This window comes from Rhinoderma darwinii, chromosome 6 (genome assembly GCF_050947455.1).
Source record: "Rhinoderma darwinii isolate aRhiDar2 chromosome 6, aRhiDar2.hap1, whole genome shotgun sequence".
Classification (NCBI taxonomy): Eukaryota; Metazoa; Chordata; class Amphibia; order Anura; family Rhinodermatidae; genus Rhinoderma; species Rhinoderma darwinii.
Window position 1 is genome coordinate 134,018,164 of NC_134692.1, and position 27,506 is coordinate 134,045,669.

The following is a 27,506-nucleotide window of genomic DNA, read 5'->3' on the forward strand; positions in this document are numbered from 1 at the left end:
CACTCTCTCCCAGAAAAATGCAGAGAGTGTCTATACTGAATGATATTGGACTGTTACCAGTGCCGTCTGAGCGGTAAACTTCACTGTACTTTATATATGCTATTTAGGGTATTTGTTGGATCATACCCAATTTAGTTTTGCCTGCTCCGGTCTGAGAGAGATTTTGTGGGTATTTGAGCCAAGAGAAACCACCATTATATTTGAATATTTGATTGTTGTAGTCAGACTCCCTTGGCTCCTGCCGACCCCCCGGGAATGATAGGCTGTGGCATTCCAGGCACAGCGCCATAAATATGGTTGTGGCTGTGCCTGGTACTGTAGCTCAGTCCTATTTATGGGGTTGTCCAGGCATGGACAACTGATGACCAATCCACAGGATAGGTCATCAGTATATGATCGGCGAGAGTCCGAAACCCTGACCTCACACCGATCAGCTGCTCTGATGTGCCGGATGTTATGCAGGGTATGCAATATTCCAAGCCGGGAAGCAGAAAGCACAGACTACTGCATAGCGGCCGTGCTGCGGAACAGCAACTTTACTCCTATTCACTTAAATAGGAGCAGAGCTGCCGTACTGCAGCTCGGCCGCTATTCCGTAACCGGAGTCATCTGCTTCCGGCATGGACATCTGATGTCCGGAGCCAGCTGGAACAGCGGATCGGTGCAGGGTCTGGGTGTCGGACCCCCCCACCCCTCTATCATATACTGATGACCTATCCTCGTTGTCTGTGGCTAGACAACCCCTTTGACTAAGGCCTCATGCACACAGCCGTGCCCATAATCACTGCGGGCATGGCCAGTCGCCTGCGGTCCGCGTGCCGCATTTTCATGCCATGCTCTCACACAAAGCATTGGAGCACGGCCCATAAAATCAGAAAAGTAGGCTATGCTCCATAGTTCCCGGCACGTACACCTTTCCGTAGAGCTAAGGAAAGGTGTCCGCGGCCAATAGAACCAGGCGGATCTGTAATTTCGGACCGCAATTACAGAGTTTATTTTTACGGTCGTGTGCATGGGGCTTTAGTCCTCATGCACACAAACGTAAAAACGGACCAATAGACTTCTGTTGGCCACAGGTAACTTCCCGTTTGCTTACGGGAAGGTGCCCGTGCCGTTGAAAAATATAGAACATGTCCTATATCAGGCCGTAATAACGGCACGGGCAGCCCATAGAAGTCTATGGGGCTCCCGTAATAACGGGGTGGCTATGTGTGTGCACCCGTAATTACGGGAGCGTTGCTAGGAGACGTCAGGGGATAGTCACTGTCCAGGGTGCTGAAAGAGTTAACTGATCGGCAGTAACTCTTTCAGCACCTGGGACAGTGATTACCGCTGGAGTTAATAGTATTAAACGTTAACTTACCCAGAACTCCCTGCTTCTTCCTCCAGTCCGGCCTCCCGGGATGACGTTTTATCCCATGTGACCGCTGCAGCCAATCACAGGCTGCAGCGGTCACATGGACTGCCGCGTCATCCAGGGAGGTCGGACTGGATGCCAAAAGAGGGACGCGTCACCAAGACAACGGTACGTATGAACTTCTTTTACTTTCAATCGCTGCAGAAACTCTGCCCGAAAGCTGTGAGAGAGAACTCTTTCCAGCACTGATAGAGAGAAGGGGCTGCCAATTAGCGCAGAGAAAATGGGTCCATAAATACGGGTGGATTACTGGCGACACCAGACCCGTATTTACGCCAGTATTTACGGGAGGAAAAAAATACGTTTGTGTGCATGAGGCCTTACATAGGACTGATCCGCAATACTTGGCATAACCACAACTATATGTAGGGTGCTGTGCTTGTGTAAACAATGAAGGTGACGCGGTGCTCGCTGGGTGCCACAATCCCTTCATACAGCTGATCGCCAGGGTGCCGGGAGGCAGAGCCCCACCAATCAAATATTGATGGCCTATGCAAAGAATAATCCATTAACATTAAAGTCCCGGAAAACAACTTTAATTTAATCCAGCAAATATGGGACCGAACAAGAAGTGGATTACCAAACATTTCAGATTATCGGACAGAGGTAACTGTGGCTATAAAAGAAATAACATCGTTTTCTTACAATGTTCTGGACTATAAGAATCTTTTTTTTTTGGGGGGGGATTTAATATTTTGACCCTTTAAACAAATTTGTCAGGGGAAGGGTGTACATTCTTTTCACGTCTCGTCTCTATCCCCCAATCCCTTCGGATTGTAAACTCCCCTACTAATTAGGATGGTAAATCCCTACTAAACCGTCTTCAGCTCAAGGGAGAATTGCCACATAACGGTAGGCAGAGAAGTGTCAGGACTTACACCACATCGTTCTCTATTAAGCTTTTATTATTGTATTGTACCAGTTTGTACAACACCACGGAAGAAGATGGTGCTATATAAGGCTCTGTTCACACTGAGTTGTTTGCAGGCAGAAAATTTGTTTTCAGCTCGTGCCCATTGAGCGCCATGGGCAAAAACGCAGCGAAATACGCTATCTCTGCCTCCAATTGATGTCAATAGGAGGCCAGAGACGTAATGTGATAAAATTGCAGCAGTTTACAAGATTGTAGTATTCTTGTTCAGCCACTAGGCGGCAGTAAACTTTCTCCATTTTGAAATGATACATTATGACGAATTCCTAATGTTCAACAAACTGGTGAGTGCATATAATATCCACCTGGTATATAGATGATTGAAAAAGAGGTAAAAAAGCAGCTCCGTTTTCCGAATACCGTTTGGACACGTGACCGGTGTCCCCAGATACCTAGTCAAATCCTCCAAAATACGAGACAGCACTCCTCAATAGTGAAAAAGTGGATTTATTCACCACATGCGACGTTTCAGCGCAACTCCATGTGGTCTTCTGCTTGAGAAAGGCTCCATGGAGTAGGGCTGAAACGTCGCATGTGGTGAATAAATCCACTTTTTCACTATTGATGAGCGCGGTCTCGTATTTTGGAGGATTCACCTGGTATATAGATATGACATAGATTGGGTTTTCATACATCTTTTTTAGTATAATATTCTGGAAAGTTTCTTTTACGGTGACCATGTTCTGGTCACTTACCTCATCGCTGTCTCCTCCGTGCATGGTCCCCACAATACGACCGCCCCTTCCTGTAACAAGACAAATATTCATTATCTACGTCTGGTGGGAGACTTTTTAGGGCTCTGTTCTTCTACATTTTGAGTCCACGTTTAATATTATAACAAATATCCATTACACAGTAAATAGCCATCACTAGAATTAGCAATGTACGATCAGATGCAGTAATAAAGCGAATACTGAGAGGAGGGGGCATTTACTTTTAGTGACCAGCATACCTCACAAGAGGGTCACATGATGCGATGACATAGCTACATCCTATATATTAGAGATCAGTACCTTGAATGGGTATGTTGCGCCCCATCTGAAATTTATCGGGTCTTCTGTCCTCATCTTCCATATCATCAGAGCCTTCAGACTCCTGAATTTCACTGTCCGAGTCTTCATTGCTGTCTGGAGAGCAAATAAAGCAATGAGTATTTTATTTCTTGTTTTCCACCTAGCGTCAAGTGATAATTTTATAATTAATATTTAGATGGCAATACCCAAGGTATGTGAATGTGTAATTGACAGGTATCTGAATTGATTGCAGGTAGTGGTGGTAGAATGTGATGACAGGTCTGTGAATGAATCAGAGGTAGCGGTGGTAGTACATAATGACAGGTATGTGTATGTATTAGAGGTAGCGGTGGTAGTACATAAGGACAGGTATGTGTATGTATTAGAGGTAGCGGTGGTAGTACATAATGACAGGTATGTGTATGAATCAGAGGTAGCGGTGGTAGTACATAATGACAGGTATGTGTATGAATCAGAGGTAGCGGTGGTAGTACATAATGACAGGTATGTGTATGAATCAGAGGTAGCGGTGGTAGTACATAATGACAGGTATGTGTATGAATCAGAGGTAGCGGTGATAGTACATAATGACAGGTATTTGTATGAATCAGAGGTAGCGGTGGTAGTACATAATGACAGGTATGTGTATGAATCAGGTAGCGGTGGTAGTACATAATGACAGGTATGTGTATGAATCAGAGGTAGCGGTGGTAGTACATAATCACAGGTATGTGTATGAATCAGAGGTAGCGGTGGTAGTACATAATGACAGGTATGTGTATGAATCAGAGGTAGCGGTGGTAGTACATAATGACAGGTATGTGTATGAATCAGAGGTAGCGGTGGTAGTACATAATGACAGGTATGTGTATGAATCAGAGGTAGCGGTGGTAGTACATAATGACAGGTATGTGTATGAATCAGAGGTAGCGGTGGTAGTACATAATGACAGGTATGTGTATGAATCAGGTAGTGGTGGTAGTACATAATGACAGGTATGTGTATGAATCAGGTAGCGGTGGTAGTACATGATGACAGGTATGTGTATGAATCAGGTAGCGGTGGTAGTACATAATGACAGGTATGTGTATGAATCAGGTAGCGGTGGTAGTACATGATGACAGGTATGTGTATGAATCAGGTAGCGGTGGTAGTACGTGATGACAGGTATGTGTATGAATCAGGTAGCGGTGGTAGTACGTGATGACAGGTATGTGTATGAATCAGGTAGCGGTGGTAGTACATAATGACAGGTATGTGTATGAATCAGGTAGCGGTGGTAGTACAGGATATCTTCCCCATAATCACTTACTTGCGGACTTCTGCAGTCTGTTCTCCTCTTCTCTCAGTTTGCTCTGCATCAGTCTCAGGGTATTCTCTGCCTCCTGCACAACACATTTCACATCAGATCACTTATTCTAGGGGCAATCTTACATAATTTGGGGGCCTTCCTATTCCTGGCCCTGAATTTTCAGGGTTTTCTGAGAATGACATTAATACATATAACGGAATACGGGTTTTCGGAGCAGAATTACATAACATTGTGTTTTTTGAAGATTTCTCATAAGATAAAAATAAATTCCCATGTTATTTCACATTAGATTAACGAGTCTTGAGTAGATCCGTCAACATTGAAGCCCCGCAGGCCTGTGACACACTAATGTCGGCACAGTAACGTGGACAGGTCTCCGTTCAGCAGATGTGTGGAGTATGGCAGTGAATGGTGTTCGGCAGGCTGGGTGGGTATCGGATGAGACGGGTTTATTCATCTGGAGAAGATTCTCAGCACTTATCATCTGCCCCGGAAGAAAGCCAAGCAGCCACAAGACATCCCCGGTCCCAGCTGAGACACGCTACACTATGACCTGAGGGTCTCAGCGCTCCTTACTGTAACCTAGATTTAGGTACACAGCGCTAGATCTGGCTAATACAGCTGGGGACAGAGTAAAGCAAACATCCCACAGGCCGGAGGAGACATGACGTCTTCTATAGTAAATCAGTAGGACCAGATATGTTCTCTGGTATGGGACGTAAACATGGTGAAGGGCAAAGGATCTTCTGATGCGAAAACTGGTGGATAAAACGTTCCACTCTAATGATTTTACTATTGTTCAACCTTTACTTTTATTGGTAGGTCCAGCCATGAGTGTGACGGAGTTAAAGGGGCTCTACGCTATGGACAATCCCTACTTTTTAGAAAGGTCCATTGACAATAAGCAGATCACAAAGATTCTCCCTGCTCGGACCCAAGCGATCAGCTATTTTCTGAGCAGAAGCCTGGCAGTAAGTGTTCAATTCCTCTGCAGCGCCACCACAGTGGAAATGAAGTATTACATAGTGCCCATTCATATCAATGGGTTGTCTGTATAATGCAGGACAGGACAAGTCCTCCAGAGTGAGAGACGCTCTTTGTAGCCAAGAGATGATGATCCTGAACAGGGGATCCCCCCTCTATTAAACCAAAATTCCCTAATAGGGTGTATGGAAATGTTTCTTCAAATCTAGAAACCCATTTAGTATATAATTATTCATGATCAGGTCTTCCTTGTGTCATACTAAAAAAAAACCATCTAAAATGGTTGATAATCTTATAGTGACATTTGTCCTACCTATGATGGAAACACATTGGCTTAATCTTTAGAAGAGGTCAGGCAAGACACCCCTGCCATGGCCATCAAATGTTACATACGACAGGTCACATGGTATGTAGCCAATAAAGGCCAAGACAAGTGTCACTATAATTGCCTAATCCTGACAAAAAAATGTCTGATTTACTAGGACAATGTTGCCGATGCCCCGTGAGGTTTGTCCTACCTGTCCATGGTCAACATGTGTGATTAAAAAAAGGTTCAAATATAATTTGTAGATGTTAATTGTTTATGAACCACTAGGGGGAAGCCTAGGAACTTTCTGCATGCAGATTTATGCATTGAACTCAATACTAAACCTGTATGCAGTGAGCTCCCCCTAGTGGCGGCTGTAGGGAGACAGAATTTAACATTTTAACTATTGCTGTGTAAATGATAGAGGCAGAGCTCCGACCACTATAAAAGGAACCTCCAGAGGTTGAATTGGTCCCTACCACCGACAGAAGTGGTGACTAACTGTATACATTACACAGAGCGACATAGGCGTAGCATATAAGTGGTTATTGTTCCATCAATGTGATTTTTTAATTGGGTAAAGTCTAACAATTTGAGAGCAAAAAAAACAAAAACCAGCATGCATAAATAATAGAATAATCATGCTGAATGCTCTGTATACATAAATGCCTCCTATTATTTCCCTGACAAGTTGGAAAATTACGGTACATTTTAATCAGCGTTTGAGGAAAATAATCAAAGCCTCCTATCAACTGCATATTGAGAAGCCCCTCTCCAGGATGATGTTTGTATCAGCACTTTACCCAAAGGGTATTGTAAGCATAAACAGGGCCGGCACTGACAGTCCTAACTATAGGAAGTCTAGATCGCTCTGCCTGGGGCTCATCAGTGTAGGGTACGGCTAATTTCACCATCTTGTTTAGGGGTTCTTCCCACCATAACAACTTATCACCTATCCACAGGATAGGTGATAAGTGTTTGATCGCTGGGACCCCCATTGACCATGAGAACGGGGGTCCCGATTCCCCTTTCTGAATGGAGCGGCGGCTACGCACGCATGCTGTCGCTCCGTTTATTACCAGGGTTAGTATCCCCAGCAATCCACAGGATAGGTGATAAGTTGTTCTGGTGAGATAACCCCTTTGTCCACAGTATGCACTCTATCCTCAGTACTGGCATATTTATTTGTTCTTAAAGGAACACTCCGGGCAAAACGAATACACTGTATTATGCCTAGGGGCTGAAGGGGCGGAGCATGACACAGGGATTCCCTCTGTTGTACTTTGGACACCCTGTGTCATGCTCCGCCTCCTTGGATCCTGCACTAGGCATAACACGGTGTATCAATTTTACCTGGAATGTTCCTTTAAAAATTGGAGCATTATAGAAACCCCAGTTATAAAAGTAGACATTCCCTATGTATGGACTGTCATCAATGTTTCAGCTTTCTGCTCGTCCTATTTCAGGAACCGTTGAATAGATAACTGCACATGTATTGATCTCGGCCGACGTGATCACTTCTGTAAGTTATGGTTTTCTCGAGGAGCGGTCACCGCTCATGTGAAGAGGATGGTAAGATGTGTATTTCACTAAACCATAATTTCAGCAAAGACGACGAGACAAGCTCTTCAGCCGAAGGGAACAGGAGGGAGGATCGGTAATTAAAAAAAAAAAAAATAATGGGATCAATATGAGCAGCCGAGTTACCATTTATAACATGCAGCCATCTGAACTGTGAACTAGAGCTGCCCAGATGATAAACTGTGGGGGAAATATGCTCAGTGGGTTCATTCCTTATGGAAGATAGGGAAGTAGTCCATACAATGAACACTAAATACACAAGGAATACATATATAACAAATGTAAAGCTTATGGGTCCCTATCAGGAGGTGAATATGCGTGACGATCCTGCGTGTGTGTGTATAGCAAGACCATGAATGGGGGGGGGGGGGAGATGTTTATGTATGTATGTATGTATGTATGTATGTATGTATGACCCCAGTCAAACTATATATGCAAAAATAAAAATAAAAGAACCCTATAAACTGGAGGTATAAGTTCATGTCCTTAATTGGAGTGGATAGATGAAGCTAGTCATTTATCTGGGATGGTCCGTAATAGTACACAGTGAGGAAGTATGCGCTTAGATCATCTCCCAATAAGTTCAATACTATATGTACAAATCCATATGCATTTAGCCCCCCCTAGTGGTGGCTGCAGGCAACCAGAATTTTGTCATGTAACTCTAGGACTCTGAAGGTACGCAGCTCCGACCCTCTGAAGATATGTTATAAAACTATTAAAACTATGGTGGACATTAAAGGGTTTGACCAGTTTCATAAACCCTATTAGGGGATTCTGAGTTAACATAGAAAGGGGGGGGTCCTCTGTTCAGGATGCTCAACAGAATGGAGAGTGGATACAAAGAGCATCTCTCGCTCTGGAGGAACTGTCCTGTATCACACAAACAATCCATTGATGTGAACGCTCTGTAATACTTAATTTCTCCTTTGGAGGCGCTGTAGGGACACTGAACACTTAGTGTCAGGTTTCCCACAGATTACAGTGGATCGCTGGGAGTCTCAGCAGGACACTTAGTGATCAGCTTATTGTCAAGGGACCCCTTTAACAAGTAGGGATTGTCCATAGCAGTGAAGTAGGGAAGGCACATTCTGAGTTTTGCTATAAGGCCCTATAACGTCGATGTATGACCTTGAACTAATCCTTCTGTTGTCTATAATACGTAAAGATATGTTGTGTTTTATTACGTCCTTTGGGGCTGTCAGAAGCGCTCATTACCACCTCAAACGCAACCTAGTCCTAACCCGAGGGAGACGATAAAAGATTTGCTTCTCCATTTGATAATGTATATGAACACACTGCAAGAATTGGATTATGTGGCGCCAGCGAGATTTCTAATAATTTCCCCCACTCTATTATTTTCTCTGCAGGCCGAGAATCTGTTCCATAATGAACAAAAAATGCTGGAATTGATGTGTTATGTGGATAAACCCAACACGGGCGACATCAGTGCAACTCCTCCAGACTCATTACTAGGCCCTGACCACGGCCCGGCTCCTGCACTCCCCCTAACAATCCAGCAGCCCCCCGAACTCTCATTATCCTGCAGACCTCATTACAGCCGGCGATGTCACTCATCTTCTGCACGGCCGCGGGTTTAATGAGAATGTGCTGTGGAATCTGTACTGCAGGGAATATCGCACCGTTATCTAATAAGATTGTAATACCTCGCCCAGTCAACGTTACAAAACGGCGACATCTGGTAACATGTTTCAGAATTAGTAAGCACAGAACTGATTAGTAGTTCAGTTATGCCAAGCGGGGGCATGAAGGGCATTATTGGTTGAACCTCTCACCAGCCGAGGTCAAGCTACAGTGTTAAAAGTGATCATGACAGGGGTGGTCTCATGAAGACAACCCCTGTCCATAGGCACTATTAAGGGAACCCCCTCTATGACAACTGCTCAGAATTAGTGGCTTTTGCTCTGGCAGACTCAAGCCGCCCTTGTATTATAGGGACAGACAATTACCTCAATGGGCGGGGCGCCATGTAAAATCGGCTGTTTGCCAGGTGCGGGACCCTGGGCGATCAGCTGATCGCCTCAGAGGCCACATTTTAAGAGGGGTTGTCTGATGAGATCACTCCAGTAGGGTACGTGCACATGGCGTTTTTTTGCGAAGCAGAAAAAAATCTGCCTCAAAATTCCTTTATGGATTTTTGAGGCAGTTTTTGAAATGCAATCGTTTTGAGACTTTTTTTTAAAGGGGTTTTCCATCCAGTAAAAATTGATGGCGCATCCTCAGATCAATAGCTGGCCTCCCCCCTGGGACCCCCGCCGATGAGCTGTTTTGAAGTGGCTGCAGTTCGCTTACCAGCGCTCCTTTCCCTTTCATTTCTTCTCGCTCACTGTGAATCTTCGACACGGACGTAGTGGTGATTCACAGTATTGCAGCCTCTTCTCCTATTCACTTCAATGGCAGAAGAGGCTGCAATATTGTGAATCGCCACTACGTCCGTGTCGAAGATTCACAGTGAGCAAGAAGAAATGAAGGGGAAGGAGCGCTGGTAAGCGCACTGCAGCCCCTTCAAAACAGCTGATCGGCGGGGGTCCCAGGGGGGAGCCCAGCTATTGATGGCCTATCCTGAGGATACGCCATAAATTTTTACTGGATGGAAAACCCCTTTAAAAAAAAAAAAGTCACAAAACGTTTGCATTTCAAAAACTGCCTCAAAAATCCATAAAGGAATCTTGTGTTTCAATAATTTTCTAAACGAACGGCGCATTTTTTTCTGCCTCCTACTGATTTTAATGGGGGTTTAAAGGCGGAAACCACTCCAATATAAGGTGTGACGCTTTTGGTTTTCCCCGCGAGCGGTCTAAAGCCGCCTTTACCTCCCATTGAAAAAAATGGGGAGAGATTTGGGGTGTTTTTTAATGCTGATTTCGACACGGTTTTCGCATCTAAATCAGCTACAAAAAAAGTGTGTGAACTGGGCCTTAAAATTTTACTTTGGGTAAAACCTCAAAGTTTAGTAATTGTACAGAATCAGCCCCTCTTCTACCCCACCATGGGGCACTCACAGTAAACGAGCTCACAGGAATAGATCGTCTCCACGATAATATTGGGAAATTTTGTGTCTTTGTCTTGCGTGAGACCGCACAATTCCTCTAGTACTACACCTCATCCATTCTAATAAATGGAAGACCATGTAATACAACTGGAAGTCGCTTTGGGTAAAAGAAGAGGGTTTCCCAGCGCAGGACCCCCCTCTATGATGTGCATATGCCATAGTAGCGCACATACACAGGGGTTGAAGGAATCATAATATAACCTATACATCAATTCTAATAATTGTATTGTTTTAAAGGCGTTGTAGAGAATTGGAAAAATATGGCTGCTTTCTTCCAGAAACAGCGCCACACCTGTCCATGGGTTGTGTGTGGTATTGCACCTCAGTTCTATTGAAGTGAATGTGACTGATCTGCAATACCACAGACAATAGGTGTGGTGGTGTTTTAGCCCTTTAAGACGGCGCTACCACAAAATGTATAACTAAGTAGGTCATTCTTGGTTTTCCAGGACAACTGCAAGGTAGGTTTATATGTTTCGTAAGAGTTGTCGTAGTGCCCCCCCCCCTCCGACCCCACGTCACTAAAACAGGAAGGTTTATTTTCCTCACCTACAGAAATATATAACTTTAGGATAGATCTACCCAAAAACATTTCCATCAAGCCCTTCATGGAAGGAGAAATATTTCAGCTGATCGGACTGAAACAGGAATTAGAAGTTCGTCCTGATAATCTGTAGGTCACGCATGAATTGTTTCTGCCCGATGTGAATTTGGGGCACTGGTCGGAAAAATGTACTAGACGTGTTGAAGAAAAAAAAAAAACCTTTGAATTCATATAGATAGATAGCGGGGGAGGGGAGGCTTCTTTTTTTTATCACAATATCTCCCAGAAAATTAATTTATAAAAACTGTGATCATTCTATGAATAAATAAACGCTTCGTCGCTTCAATAAACAATGTAACTGAATACATCGGTGCGGGATTGACAGCCTCATACTGGGAACGTGTACTCAGGAGTCAAGGAGAGGAGCCCTCGGCTATTGAAATGTACTCTGCAGAATAATACATCAGTACCGCACAGTAAGTGACAGACTAAGAGATGGATGGCGGGGAGCGGGCAGAGGAGGGGGTATCATCAGTGCTCAGGAGAACTGTATCTGCGTTATTAAGAGAAGGTGTCGTGAATAACAACATGGACAGACAGGATCCATGTAATAAGAGCCGTGTACACGTGGGAAGATGGACCACTCGGGCGTTGGCAATTATTTACAGGGATTAGGTTCAGAAATTGGAGTGGGCAGCTCCGAACGATCAGACTAGTTTACGAGAACCCCTTCATCTTTGTCACCTCCTGAACTCTCGCCGGTCATACACAGTCCAATTTTATAAACACATATGATGATCCGATTGTGTAGACAGAGACTATGGGAATAAAAAGCTCCAGGCCGTCTCACGGACCATTGGGCATCATTCTACCTTAAAGCTTTGAACATAGACTATAGAATCCCCTGCATAGACAGAGATCAATTATATAATTCTGGCTGCCTGCAGTCACCACTAGGGGGAGCTTACTGTATACGGTTTATACATTCAATTTAATAATAACACTGTATGCAGTAAGTCCCCCCTAGTGGCAGCCAGAATAAATTTCAAGAGTACTTGTACTTTATTTTTTGTTCCATAAATCAATAGTACAAGCGAAGATAAGAAACTTTGTAATATATCTTATTACATAAAAATCCTTTTTTTCTCAATTATCAGACTCCTTTTCTTCTACCTCCCCTGACTTATTAACTGTTCACTCACTCAGAATTCACTTATAGAATCTGTAGAGCAGAGAGAAGACATTTTCTAAGCTTCACTGAGGGATCAGGTTACAGCTGGTCATAGAAGTCTTTGGAGAGGGGGAGGATACACAGAGACACTGCTGCAGCTTCGAGTAAGTGTTTTATCTGATCTGTTCCCTGCGGTTACTATAGACAGGTAACTGATAGTAGTGATCTAATCGTAACAGCCCATTAGATCATTGTTATTATTGATTTGTATACATAGACAAGCGGAGAAGACGCAGATTGTGTCTTCTCTGCATCCCTCCAAGGCCCTTTTTCACAGGAAATCCTGTGGGGTCCGTGGCTAGAAACTCCTGGGTTAGCTCCTCGGACTCTTATTAAAAATAGATAAATACAGTTTCTCTATAACTAAGCGCTAATATATGGCTCTCTTATTGAAGCACACAAGAAAACGGCGACAGCACACTGTGAACACTAATGCCACCTAAGACACTAAATATAAATAAATATGCATTACTGCTAAATCTACTTACAATCTAGGTTTAGTCCCAGTTCTGGATGTATGTGCAGCGTAGGGTCCCACCTCATAGAGGTCGCCTTATCGTGGCAGGTGGGCTCACACAATTTCATCAAAATGTGAACTAAGAACCTCCCTATTGTAAGTAGATTTAGCAGTAATGCAGATTTACTTACATTTAGTGGCTTAGGTGGCATTAGTGTTCGCAGGGTGCTGTCGCCATTTTCTTGCGTGCCGTATAAATTGTCAGTCACAGGCGTTCTTGCACCGTTCAAACTTTTGTGTTGCTCTCTTATTAAAGTCATGTACAAGTTAGGAACGAATGGCATGTTGAAATTGGAAGAACGTAGTGATTAAAATAGCAGGGGGGGTGGGGGTTTAGGATTGGAATTGTACAAAACTAATAAAAAAATAAAATAATTCGGTAAGTGATAATAAACAGTGTTTTAGGCTCTGTTCACACTTGCGTTAGTTTCTTCTGGTTGATGACGGGCAGGATGGCGTGCATGCTGCGCCACTATCCTTTACGAACACCTGGTAAATAATATTCAATAAAGGATAAAAAGAAGACGGATCCTAATGGATCTGTAAAACTTAAAAGTCATGACACCAGTGTGAACAGAGCCTTGTTCTCTACAACAAATCATGGTCCTCACCTCAAACCGTTCCTGCTCCACCCGATGGTGGTCATCTAGCTGCTGTTCCAGGAAGCAGAGGTTGCGGTACTTGTCCATATAGATCTCATACTGCTTTTGTAGCTCTTCCTCTAACTTCTCATACTCATCCATAAAGGCTGGTCTGTAAAGATGTGGACATGGAGTTTCAGGAGATGCCCAATATTAACAAACTCCACCCTAAATTTGACTAGTGTTTCCTAAATGGTTAAAAAGCAATGAGAAAGCGAGAGAAATGGTGCCCAGAAATTGCAATAAATGGCGCACCAAGAAGTGACTAAACATGAAAACGCCTGAACCTGACACTCTGGAGAGTCTGAAGTCTCCCTCGATTCCTCTCCAGCTCCTTTTTGCGTTTTTCAATTTTGGACTCCAGGTTCACATCGTCAGATGACCCATTAGTCTGAAAGTCCCTCATCTTCTGACATTGTTCCTGAAATAAAGGGAATGAAGAGGTTAAAAGGAACCAGAAATGTTAAAGTCCGGGGTCAGCTATACCAATACGGAGAAAGACCGCAACCCCCCTTGACGTCATGGAGGAAATCTCATAATTGTAACATAGATCATATATGGGGGGGGGGGGGGGCATAATAGCCCAATGTACACATGATCTAAGACGTGAAAGACTCATTATATTGAAATAATAACCTAAAGTAAGGAGTCTATAAGTCACCGATAAGAAAACGTATACATTATATTTAGTACAAAACATAAAAAACACACACATAAAATCAAGAGGTGAATAGCAGAGTTGGGTTAGATGGATACCAGGCAGTATTAGGTTACATGGGCATAGGTATCAAGCGAACCATGACAAGTAAATCGATTCATCCGTATTTGAGAGTAAGATAAAGGCAACATGCACATAATCCATATAATTCACATAAGTAACTCCGCTGTTCACCAGGTGGCTGCTGCCCAATAAAGTAACAAGAGTGCATATAACACAAGGTGCATTATAGCATCTTACCCATGAGTATGGAGGAGCTGCCAGGCGCTACACCCCGACACGCATTTCGGCTGGAAGCCTTTGTCTGGGGGTCAAGTACCGTAAAAAAAAAAATCCAGAACTTGGACCTGACTGACTGACACCTTGTTGATGCTTGTGATCAGTTATATAAAAAAATATACATTGGCTATGGGTCAAAATATAGGAAGAAAATCTGCACTTATTCTTAATAGTTCACCCGAATTATTATTCTTCTTAGTTATCCTCAAAAGGGTTGTATAAGAAATGGCGCCACTCTTTTCCATAGGATGTGCCTGGTAGTGCAGTAAACACTTTAAAAGGGGTTTTCCCATGAAGGACATTTATGAGATATCCACAGGATATACCATGTTAGATAGATGCGGGTACCACATTTGGGACACGAACCTATCTCTAAAACGGGGTCCCCTAAACCTTGTTCTGGCTTTTTGTGCTCACGCTGCCACTTACTGATTACATGTTCGGGAGTTACGGAAACAGCGTTGCTCACTGAGCTACGCTGTTTCCATAACTCCTATAGAACTGAATAGTAGTTAAGGAAACAGCGTAGCTCGCATGCTACACTGCTTCCATAACGGCCGTTCACTACTATGGGAGTTACGGAAACAGCGTAGCTCAGTGAGTTATGTAAATCAGGAAGTGGCCGGGAGTCAGCGTGAGCACAAAAAGCTAGAACAGGGATTAGGGGGCCCCGTTCTAGAGATAGGTGGGACCCGCATCTATCTGACATTTGTGACAGTCAGTCTCCTTCCCCCTCTGGCAGCTGACAATACAGTCCCTTCTTACATCCTCTGCAGAAGGAGTCTTCTTAGCTATACTGCCATGCTACAGCAGAGGCTCTGCTCCTGCCCTGACAAGCAGGGCAGAAAGCTATTTCTATTGGCTGCTCTGCACTGAACATAGAATCACTATGCAGAGACCTGGCTGTTGGGAGATTGACCGAGCATGTATGTCCACTGTTACTCAGCTCATTAGATGGACATGCACATTGCAATATACTGAACACCAGGTGGCGCCATACTATGTAAGTAAATGTCATAACGCGTCACTGGATCATTTTTTTTAACAGCATGTAAATGGCAAACATTCATTTTTTACGATTTAAGCAATGAATATAATATTTAATGGTGGCATAACCCCTTTAAGAGCAGATATATATCTCCAGAGAAGGAAGCAGCAGTTTCAAAATGAAATTGACTGCGCTATTGATTCCGCCCAAAAAAAAACGGAAATCTTCCAGAACGGAGACAAAACAGAAACCATTAGCAAGGGAAGAATTACCATTGAAATCAATGGAAATGGAAGCTATGGATTCCGTTTGCCTTTCCGTGGATGGGTTCCTCCGACGGAAAGGTCTGACGGAACCCATCAACGGAAAGCGAACGCTGATGTGAACAGGCCCTTAGTCTGACAGCCGACTCCACCTCGATCCAGGGTCTCACATACAGCCAAAGAAGAGAATGTCACAGCTCTCTAAGAATTGCAATATAGAATAGCCGCAAAAGAACAGACTGTCGCAAAAGCCTTCCCTTTAGACACACATATACAGTGAAGGAAATAAGTATTTGATCCCTTGCTGATTTTGTAGGTTTGCCCACTGTCAAAGACATGAACAGTCTAGAGTTTTTCGGCTAGGTTAATTTTACCAGTGAGAGATAGATTATATAAAAAAAAAACAAAAAAAAAAAAACAGAAAATCACATTGTCAAAATGATATATATTTATTTGCATTGTGCACAGAGAAATAAGTATTTGATCCCCTACCAACCATTAAGAGTTCAGCCTCCTCCAGACCAGTTACTGCTCCAAATCAACTTGGTGCCTGCATTAAAGAGGTTCTGTCACCAGATTTTGCAACCCCTATCTGCTATTGCAGCAGATCGGCGCTGCAATGTAGATTACAGTAACGTTTTTATTTTTAAAAAACGAGCATTTTTGGCCAAGTTATGACCATTTTCGTATTTATGCAAATGAGGCTTGCAAAAGTCCAAGTGGGTGTGTTTAAAAGTAAAAGTCCAAGTGGGCGTGTATTATGTGCGTACATCGGGGCGTGTATTGTGTGTGTTACATCGGGGCGTTTTTAATACTTTTACTAGCTGGGCGTTCTGACGAGAAGTATCATCCACTTCTCTTCAGAACGCCCAGCTTCTGGCAGTGCAGACACAGCGTGTTCTCGAGAGATCACGCTGTGACGTCACTCACTTCCTGCCCCAGGTCCTGCATCGTGTCAGACGAGCGAGGACACATCGGCACCAGAGGCTTCAGTTGATTCTGCAGCAGCATTGGCGTTAGCAGGTAAGTCGATGTAGCTACTTACCTGCAAACGCTGATGCTGCTGCAGAATCAACTGTAGCCTCTGGTGCCGATGTGGCCGACACGATGCAGGACCTGTGAGTGACGTCACAGCGTGATCTGGCAGAAGCTGGGCGTTCTGAAGAGAAGTGGATGATACTTCTCATCAGAACGCCCAGCTAGTAAATGTATTAAAAACGCCCCGATGTACGCACATAATACATGCCCAGTTGGACTTTTACTTTTAAACACACCCACTTGGACTTTTGCAAGCCTCATTTGCATAACTACAAAAATGGTCATAACTTGGCCAAAAATGTTCGTTTTTTAAAAATAAAAACGTTACTGTAATCTACATTGCAGCGCCGATCACATGCAATAGCAGATAGGGGCTGCAAAATCTGGTGACAGAGCCTCTTTAAAGACAGCTCTTACATGGTCACCTGTATAAGAGACTCCTGTCCACAGACTCAATGAATCAGTCTGACTCTAACCTCTACAACATGGGCAAGACCAAAGAGCTTTCTAAGGATGTCAGGGACAAGATCATAGACCTGCACAAGGCTGGAATGGGCTACAAAACCATAAGTAAGACGCTGGGTGAGAAGGAGACAACTGTTGGTGCAATAGTAAGAAAATGGAAGACATACAAAATGACTGTCAATCGACATCGATCTGGGGCTCCATGCAAAATCTCACCTCGTGGGGTATCCTTGATCCTGAGGAAGGTGAGAGCTCAGCCGAAAACTACACGGGGGGAACTTGTTGATGATCTCAAGGCAGCTGGGACCACAGTCACCAAGAAAACCATTGGTAACACATTACGCCGTAATGGATTAAAATCCTGCAGTGCCCGCAAGGTCCCCCTGCTCAAGAAGGCACATGTACAGGCCCGTCTGAAGTTTGCAAATGAACATCTGGATGATTCTGAGAGTGATTGGGAGAAGGTGCTGTGGTCAGATGAGACTAAAATTGAGCTCTTTGGCATTAACTCAACTCGCCGTGTTTGGAGGAAGAGAAATGCTGCCTATGACCCAAAGAACACCGTCCCCACTGTCAAGCATGGAGGTGGAAACATTATGTTTTGGGGGTGTTTCTCTGCTAAGGGCACAGGACTACTTCACCACATCAATGGGAGAATGGATGGAGCCATGTACCGTCAAATCCTGAGTGACAACCTCCTTCCCTTCACCAGGACATTAAAAATGGCTCGTGGCTGGGTCTTCCAGCACGACAATGACCCGAAACATACAGCCAAGGCAACAAAGGAGTGGCTCAAAAAGAAGCACATTAAAGTCATGGAGTGGCCTAGCCAGTCTCCAGACCTTAATCCCATCGAAAACTTATGGAGGGAGCTGAAGATCCGAGTTGCCAAGCGACAGCCTCGAAATCTTAATGATTTACAGATGATCTGCAAAGAGGAGTGGGCCAAAATTCCATCTAACATGTGTGCAAACCTCATCATCAACTACAAAAAACGTCTGACTGCTGTGCTTGCCAACAAGGGTTTTGCCACCAAGTATTAAGTCTTGTTTGCCAAAGGGATCAAATACTTATTTCTCTGTGCACAATGCAAATAAATATATATAATTTTGACAACGTGATTTTATTTTTATTTTTTTATATAATCTATCTCTCACTGGTAAAATTAACTTAGCCTAAAAATTCTAGACTGTTCATGTCTTTGACAGTGGGCAAACTTAGAAAATCAGCAAGGGATCAAATACTTATTTCCTTCACTGTACACTCACCTTCCATAAAAATTTTTACCCTTTAAGGGCCGGTTCACATCACCGTTCGCTTTCCGTTCAGGGGTTCCGTCGGAGACTTCCATCGTGGAACCCCGCAACGGAAAGTCAAACGGAAACCAAGGGAATCCCTACGATTTACAGTGATGGCATATCCAGTTGATATGCTATCAATGTCGGATCGGTGGGGGCCACCAATGATTAAAACAAATGTAATGAGGTCCCTTTGGCTTTTCCTGACCAGGCACGCTCTCTAGTATTGCAAGCTGATGGGGTTGTGTTGCAGTTCCTACACAGCGCCGACCCCTTTGTTCTAGGAAACACTGGCAGTCCTAGAGGTCTCAGATCTCATTGAGTGAGTAAACAGTGCAACACCTATCGACAGGTTGTATGTGGCATTGCAGCTCAGCCATATTTACTTTAATGGAGCTGAACTACAATACCACATACAACCCATGGAGCCGTGTGGTGGTGTTTTTGGAAGAAAGCAGCAATATTTTTTCTACTCCTGGACAACCTCTTTAAAGGGGTATTCCCATCTTGGACATTTATGACATATCCACAGGATATAGCATAAATGTATGATAGGTGCAGGTCCCATTGGTGGGACCCACATCTCTCTCTAGAACGGGGCCCCCTGACCCTTTCCCACTCATGTTGCTCTCCAGTCAGAGTTACGAGGTAGCCAGGAGATACGGAAACAGGCGAGCTCGCGGAGATACACCTTTTCCATAACTACCACAGAAGTAAATGGAGCTACAAAGTTACGGAAACAGCATAGCTCGCTGTTTCTGCAACTCCCATTAGCTTCTATGGGAGTTACAAAAACAGCGTAGCTCAGCTGTTTCCGTACTCCCGGTCACCTCGTAACTCAGTGGCCAGACAGCAGGGCAAGGTAGGACAAGGAACAGGGGGATCTAGAGATAGGTGCAGGTCTCAGAGGTGGGACCCACACCTATCGGACATTTATGGCTTTTCCTATGGACATGCAATAAACGTCCAAAATGGGAATATCCCTTTAAAGGGAACCTTACTGCACTTTAGTTTTCGTGCTCTTTTAAGAAAAGCATTGAAAATAATCCTTTAACTGGCCACCTAGATGGAGTCCTTTAAATGCCTTATTGTACATCAGCCTGTATCTGGGGCAGGATAAATCCACCTGCAATCTCCTGGGATATCAGAGGATCAGTAATCAATCATGTGATTTCTGGACAAGGAGAGAGAAGATCCTTTTATCCCATATGTTATTATTACATGCCGCAGCAAACCCTCTACTAGATGTGAAGGATAAACCGTTAGATGACGGGTGATCTGAAGTCGCTTCCGTCATTAAAAACGTAACTTTTCCATCCGACTCGTTGGCTTCAATGGGAGTTTAGCCGCTATTTATAGGTATATATTAAATCCTAGCGCTGGATGAGGTTTTTCATGGCAGATATCAGTAGTGAAGAAAGGAAGGTGACACGAGGCGGAGGAGGGGACACAGGCCTTCAGCTGGATGGCTGCGTACAGAAGGATCGCTCCCATCCTTTATAAACGCACAATAAGGTGATCCCATTGAAAATAACTTGTCACCTTGAGCGCCGGCTCCAAGTCTGTAATTCAAGCAGTATACGGTATATATTGTGAATGTGCTGGCACACAAAAGACCGGACTGGTCCATGCACCACAAACTGAAATCTACCCCAGCTATGAGCTGATGAAGATTTCCTAAATAATTTACGCTAATTTCTGACAAATTACAATAAATCGGTCAGGCCGCAACGTTATTTTGGCAAGAGAAGCAAAAAAACCTGAAAATATTTATTGCATCATAATTTACGACTTTTTAATGCCAGAAAGCTGGTGGAAAGCCATTCATAATTTCTACCCAAAGTCTATTGCCTCATAAAGGTAGAGATTGACAATGCAGTTAGCCGTCAGGATAGATGTACTCAGTGTCGCCCCCTGCGGAGTAATGAAGCTCTCATAACGTCTACTGCAGAATACATCTATAGATCAGCCATGTACCCTATTATCAGGGTAGATGCTTTGTGATCATTGCCACCTTATGCGGTGTAGTGAGCTGCCAACCAGAGCGGAGGAAGGGATTTGACAACTGCTTTGAGCTGATTTCGGTCTCTGAAAGGTGGTTGTCACCTATCATGGCCATTCAGCCATCACCGTGAAAAACTAAGTAGAATATCTTTAGTAGCCCTATGACCTGCTGACTTGTCTTCATTAGGTAATCTAGTAGATCTTTGTGTTTTTCATGCAAAAAAAAGGGTATTTTTTGTAACTAGAAACAGCACCACGGTTGTCCATGGGCGGTGTTTGGTATTGCAACTCAGTCCTATTCAAGTGACTACTGCAACACCAAAACACAGCACACCGTGGCGCTATTTCTATAAACCAACAAGACGCCTTTTTTGTAATCCTATGCAGTCCCTTGACCCTATATTCCTCAGCCACTCCCTATTCGAAATTTCAATGTACCTACACACACACATTTACTGCAAAGTAACTTATCCCCTTTAATTTTGCCATGTGTAAGATGGCCTATAAAAGGCAAAACAAATTTCCCCTATATTAATGCAATGGCCTCCAACCTCTGTCTCTCTAGCGGTTGGGAAACTACAATTGACAACATGCCAGGACATCCTGAGAGAGGAGTTCCAGAGAAGAAAGTTGGGGAATCAATGCTATAAAATGTTCAGAAACCTCCTCAGTCACCAAAAAATACTTCTAGTATAAAACAGTAAATAGTAGAGCAAGGGGAGGAGGGAGATGCAGATGCAGTATCGCTCAGTGTTTCAGTGAAACAGCATAATGTGGAGCTGGGGGAGACATTTGATTGGCTTAGAGAATACAGCCAGGCTATTACATCACACCAGGGAGAGCCCGCCCAAGCATGGAAAGAGAAAATGTACATTTACAGGAAATCGCAGAGGAAGAAGATCTAAAATCTGCAGATTCCACATATCATTTCTGGCTGCACTAGCCTAAGGAGCAATTGTGACTTTTTATTTAGTATTGATAGGTAAGATTTAAAGAACACTCCAGTCAAAATTGATGCAATGTGTTATGTCTAGTGCAGGACCTGAGGGGGCGGAGCATGACACGAGGATTCAATGCACACCAAAGACAGAATGCACATGTCATGCTCCGCCCCCTCAGGCCCTGCACTAGTCATAAGGGCTTATTCAGACAAATGTATTAATAGTCCGTGTGACGGACGTTTTATTTTTTATGGCCGTCACAACAGCCCCATGTATTTTTATGGGCCTGATCACACAGCCGTTGTTTCAACGGACCATGTGAAGGGCCCATGAAAAAATAGGTTTTCATGGATCCCTCAATAGTTTTTCACGGGCGATTTTGCACACGTCCGTCTGAATAAGCCCTAACACAGTGTATCAGTTTTACCTGAAGTGTTCCTTTTAAATCCCCCCCCCCCCCCCAAATTTTAAGGAAAAAAAAAACACAGAAGCTCAATGACTCACTTTTTTACTTTTCATCTGAGAGTAGGAGGATTTCTATTTCCACTTGTACAATCCGCAAAATACTCTTTATCTGAAGCCCGGTGGCAATGCTCTGGTTGCACATACGCTTCAGTGACATATCTATAAAACATTGGTCATACGCACATACCACATGATTTTTGTGTGGGTAGGTTTGATTTCCAAGCACCGATCTATTCACGGATCTGAATTACATATATTCCCCCCCCCCCCCGGAGTAGAGAGGAGGCTGCTTGATCAAATGTTCTGATGGCTCCCCTGGTGAACATTGTATAAATGTACAGAGAGTATAATGATGAAAATGAGCTCCAGCGGGGAGTCCTGCCAATAAACAGCTTTATTAGTTGGCATGTAGCTGTTTTTCTACGTCTTCTCAGTATAAAATATATTTTCTGGAGAATAAATCGGCAGCATGGGTAAGTATGGGGTGGAAGCCCATGCAGGTAGTCCAAGTTCTCTAGTCCACATAGGTGGCATGAATAAATGCCTGACCTTTTAAGTTTCAAAAAATTGTTTATTGAATGTTACAATGTATAAATACAACGTAAAAGAAGAAGATTAAACAAAAAGTACAAAGCTCACTGATCATTATAGGACTACGACAACAAGGGAAGGCGAAGCCAATGGGAGCCATGAGAGAAATCTCCTAAAATGAAAAAGGCGGATATGCAGACCATGAATTTTGACTCGTATCCGGAGATTAAACCGTGACTACGGGAGCCAATAACCAAAACACCTAAAAAGATTGGACTAGAACCTCCAGACAAACAATGCCAAAAAACATGGGGGCGACGAGATAAGAGAAGACAGGGAGAACAAGCATGGAGGTGATGGACCTATCTTTGGCCAAACACAGTAAGTAAAGAAGCTGGTCAAGGGTTAGGGGCAGTTCCTCCGCCAGCCCACTAGGCATAAAGGGGGGGGGGGGGATTCTCTGAAATTGCTCCTAGGCACCAAAAGAAGGGTGAATTGATCAGACCAATCTTGTTCAGAAGTAATCAAATCTTCCATTGGCATGATATGGCTAAGCGCGTCTATCATCATGGAACGCAAGGGTCGGACCGAAGACCTGCAAAGCCTCGGGATAATCACAGGCAGCCAATATATAGTGTCTAAGGAAGCCCTTCTTAGCAGCAGACACCGGGCCTGGTATCAATGACAGGAGTGCCAATTCTGGGAAATTACGAACAGTAGTTGAGCACAAAGAGGTCTTCCCATAATAAGACAGCTGGACATGCCCACCATATGTGGCTCATTGTACTTGCCGCTCATTGTACTTGCCGCTATATGTAGGGGGAACCAAAGTATAGAAACGATTTAGAAGGGCGGGGTCCTATACCATACCGGGATTCCGGACATCATTTTGAAATTAGTTTCCTGTAATTTGAAGGAAATGGATATATTGTGGTTCAAGAAAAATATCTTGTCCCAATCCGAGAACGTTTTTCCCAGTTCCCTCTGCAGCAGCATCTGTGTCTCTCTTTCACTCTGCTCCCGCTCCCTCCTCCCCCCTCCGTAGACATCTATGGGCATCTGTAATCTAATCCTTCAGTGAGCTGAAAACATGATTACAGTACGGGACAGTTGTTCCGCAGCGAGGCAGGGACTCCTAGCGTCGTACATAACTATGATGCTAGGAGCCCGGCTCCCTGCGGTGTGTTCGGTCCAGGACTTGCGGCCGAAATACGTTCCGTCCTTTACGGACCGAACATGCTCGTGTGAATCCAGCCTTAGACAATCCATGTATTACTTAAACCGCAGTCTAAGCGACTGAATTTTCCCTGGGCCAAATCAGCCGTTAGCCATGGGTCTCTGGAACAGCAGCTCCCATATTAAGGGGTTGTCTGTGATAAGACAACCTCTCTAAAGTGCTACGGAAGAGGTGTAACCATTGGTGATTTGAAGATTGGCACTGGCACTGATTGGCACACTGTAGGTAATGGATGGGCACTTACCAAGACTTCTCTGATAGACATCCTCAGCACCTTCTCCGTCTCATTAATTTCCAGAGGACGGGCGATGGCGGCAGCTCTCAAATCCTGCAAGAAGACAAAGAATATTATTTAACAAATAACCAAAATTCAATCTCAAAAAACACATCCCCATTATTTATAGTGCTGAAAAGAGTCACAATTCCCTTGTTTTGCCGCAAACATCTGTTTCTCCGGTTCAGATTTCAATTATGTAAATGTATTGCACAGCGTACAAAAGGCGGCATGTCATCGTCAGCAAGCAACGCGCAATTCTGCCAAGAGCGGTAAATGCTTAATTGCAAACAGATCGTCTTATACAATGGAATAAAATCACATTAAATCAAAAACAACTGGGACACATTTCTGACAGAGGAAGGACGTTCAGTGCGGAGACAGCGAGAGGCGTCAATTCAGCATTGAATTTTGTTGATGTGCAGGATGATGAAAATTAAGAAATCGACGACATGAACAAAAGATCTGTGGGTTGACATCCGCGAGTCAACGAACGCCCTGTTTATACTGGGATGACACAAGAAGAGTGTCCATGGGTTGCGTTATTTTAAGCCTCCCACTGAAGCATCAATAATAATATACAATATATCCTACAGGTTATTTCTAAAATCCCCCCAAAAAAACAAAACCTTGGTCATAGGGGATGTATAGGATTAAAAAGGCATGGCTGCTTTCTTCAGGAACAGCGCCACGCCTAGCAATGGGTTGTATCTGGTATTGCAGCTCAGCTCCATTGAAATGAATAGCGCTGAGCTGCAATGCCACACACAACCTGTGGACAGGTGTGGCGCTGTTTTCTGAAGAAAGAAGTTATGTATTTGTAATCCTGTAAATCCCCTTTAGTAAAGCTTAACTACAAATGGGGCCTTAAATTAGCCTGTGGGGTCCATGGGCTGCAATAATTACCACCGAATATCAATTTATATGGAACGTATAGAGAACAATAATTGTGTGCTTAAAGGGGTATAAACGTATCAGCAAATAAAATGTATTCTTTGAATAACTATTCCCTTATACAAAATACTTTGTTTCCATTCAAGATTTTAAAAATCTCTGCTTGCTGTTATTCAATAGGAACCTTGGTTTTCTGTCCTGGTCATCTGACAGACAGAGGTGCATGGCTCATTACAAGACACAGCCCACCATGATTCTGAGGATCCACCCTCCATCTATACAGAACATCTGCACGTCCACCTTCATTGTAATCTTAGTGGTTACCATTGCACATACAGGACAGATCATCAATAAGCTCTAATAGATTATTTGTGAATCATCCCATGAGAAATAGACCCTAGTGGTAAGTGATTGTCTCTAAACGTCGTCGTCACCTCCAGCACTCCCTGGAGGTCAATCACAGCGAGAGAATCGATAGATACACTGGCGTAGCTATAGGGGTCGCAGCGGTCGCAATTGCGACCGGGCCCCGAAGCCAGGGGGGCCCACAGCCCCCCGAACCACATCAATAAAAAGTTACCATAGTAACAGACTGTACTTACCCTTCCTGGTTCCGGATCGCAGCGGAGGTCCTGACGTCAAGCGCTGTGCGCAGCGTATGACGTCACAGCGCTATGCGCCGCGCACAACATCGAGAGGACAGAACTTCCGCCGCAGCTGAAGAGGAAGGTAAGGTTAGCCCTGACTGGCGGGGTCCGACTCCCGGGACCCGCCAATCAGCTGTTTTGAAGGGGCCGCAGCACTCGTACGACACCTGCTTCCCCTTCACTTCGGTCACTTTCTCACACTGTGAATCGGTGTCGGCGATTCACAGTGTGAGCAAGTAGTGAAATGAAGGGGAAGCGTTCTCGTATGAGTGCTGCGGCCCCTTCAAAACAGCTGATTGGCGGGTCCCGGGAGACACATCAGCTATTGATGGCCTATCCTGAGGATAGGCCATCAATGTTTAGGGACAGCACAACCCCTTTAAGCCTACGATGTAGCAGGTTTAGGGGGCCCATGAGACAGGATCACAGATTGTGTGATCTTGTCTGCTGGGCCATGTATCTAAGCCAATCACATGGTAGACTTAGATACACAGCCCATGTGTGATCCTGTCTGATGGGCCCTGTATATAAGCCAATCACATGGTAGGCTTAGATACACGGCCCATGTGTGATCCTATCTGATGGGCCCTGTATATAAGCCAATCACATGGTAGGCTTAGATACACGGCCCATGTGTGATCCTGGCTGATGGGCCCTGTATATAAAGCCTACCACACTGTAGGTTTAGCACACAGTAATCTTATACTGTATAAGATCACGGTCTGCTTGACCCTGTATCTAAGCCTACCTTGTGGTAGGCTTAGATACAGGGTCCCACAGACAGTATCACACATGGGCCCTGTATCTAAACCTAACGTGTTAAATAATCGTTTTTTTTTGTGTTATCTTACAGGTTCGGTCGTTGGACTACGTCGGATTCCAGGACTACTTCGATGACGGCTTTTTTTTTTTAAATTATCAATAAAATGGTTAATGAGGGTTGTGCGTTTTTTTTTTTATTTCAATAAAATATTTTTTCTATGTCTTTGTGTTTTGTTTTTTTTTAAAACTATATTACTACCGCCTTAGTAATGGTCGCTGGCTGATTGACAGCATCCATTGCTAAGGCGGGGCTTAGTGTTAGCCGGGGCAGAGGCTAACACTAACCCCCTTTATTACCCCGGTACCCACCGCCACCAGGGGTGCTGGGAAGAGCCGGGTACCATCCAGTACTTGACCATCTGTATTGATGGTCGGGCAATGGGGCGGCCGCAGGCTGGTAGTAAAAAATAGCTTGGTCATTAAGGTCTAAAATAGGCTGGTCATTAAGGGGTTAAGCCCTTAGTGACACCCCCGGCTGCTAGTCACTTAGGAGACCCAGCGATGCAGCTAAAAGCTGCGGACCGTCGGCCATGAGAAGTTTGCGGGGGGGGGGGCCCAACAAGAACTTTGGCATCGGGGCCCATGAGCCTCTAGCTACGCCCCTGGATAGATAGATAGATAAAGATTAGAGAGATGATCAAGAGAGAGATAGATAATCAGCTACAACATTACAACCACCTGCCTAGTATTGTGTAGCTCTCGTGGCGCCAAAACAGCTCTGACCCGTTGAGACCTGGACTCCACAAGACCTCTGAAGGTTCCTGTGGTATCTGGCACCAAGACATTAGTAGTAGATCCTAGAAGTCCTGTAAGTTGTGAGTTGCGGCCTCCAAGGATGGGACCAGTTTTTCCACTACATCCCACAGATGATCGATCAGATTGAGATCTGGGGATTTTGAAGACAAGTTATCACCTTGAACTCCTGGTCATGTTCCTCAGTCCATTCATGGACAACTATGCAGTGTGGCGGGGGCATTATCCTGCTGAAACAGGGCACTGCCGTCAGGGAATACTACTGTCATGAAGGGGGTACTTGTCTGCAGCAATGTGTAGGTAGGTGGTACATGTTACATCCACATGTATGTCAGGAC

General features: G+C 44.2%; 1 protein-coding gene across 5 annotated transcripts in view; it reads right to left on the reverse strand.

Annotated features, from left to right (window-relative positions):
• Positions 1–27,506, reverse strand: part of CLUAP1 (clusterin associated protein 1) — a 57,983-nt gene that overhangs the window by 1,261 nt on the left and 29,216 nt on the right. For all 5 annotated transcript variants that reach the window (XM_075830466.1, XM_075830462.1, XM_075830463.1 and 2 more), the window contains 6 exons: positions 24,023–24,106; positions 13,839–13,972; positions 13,522–13,663; positions 4,674–4,746; positions 3,362–3,475; positions 3,044–3,093 (listed from right to left, as the gene is read on the reverse strand). In XM_075830466.1, the coding sequence (XP_075686581.1) occupies positions 3,044–3,093; positions 3,362–3,475; positions 4,674–4,746; positions 13,522–13,663; positions 13,839–13,972; positions 24,023–24,106 (597 nt within the window). The remainder of the gene's footprint in view (positions 1–3,043; positions 3,094–3,361; positions 3,476–4,673; positions 4,747–13,521; positions 13,664–13,838; positions 13,973–24,022; positions 24,107–27,506) is intronic.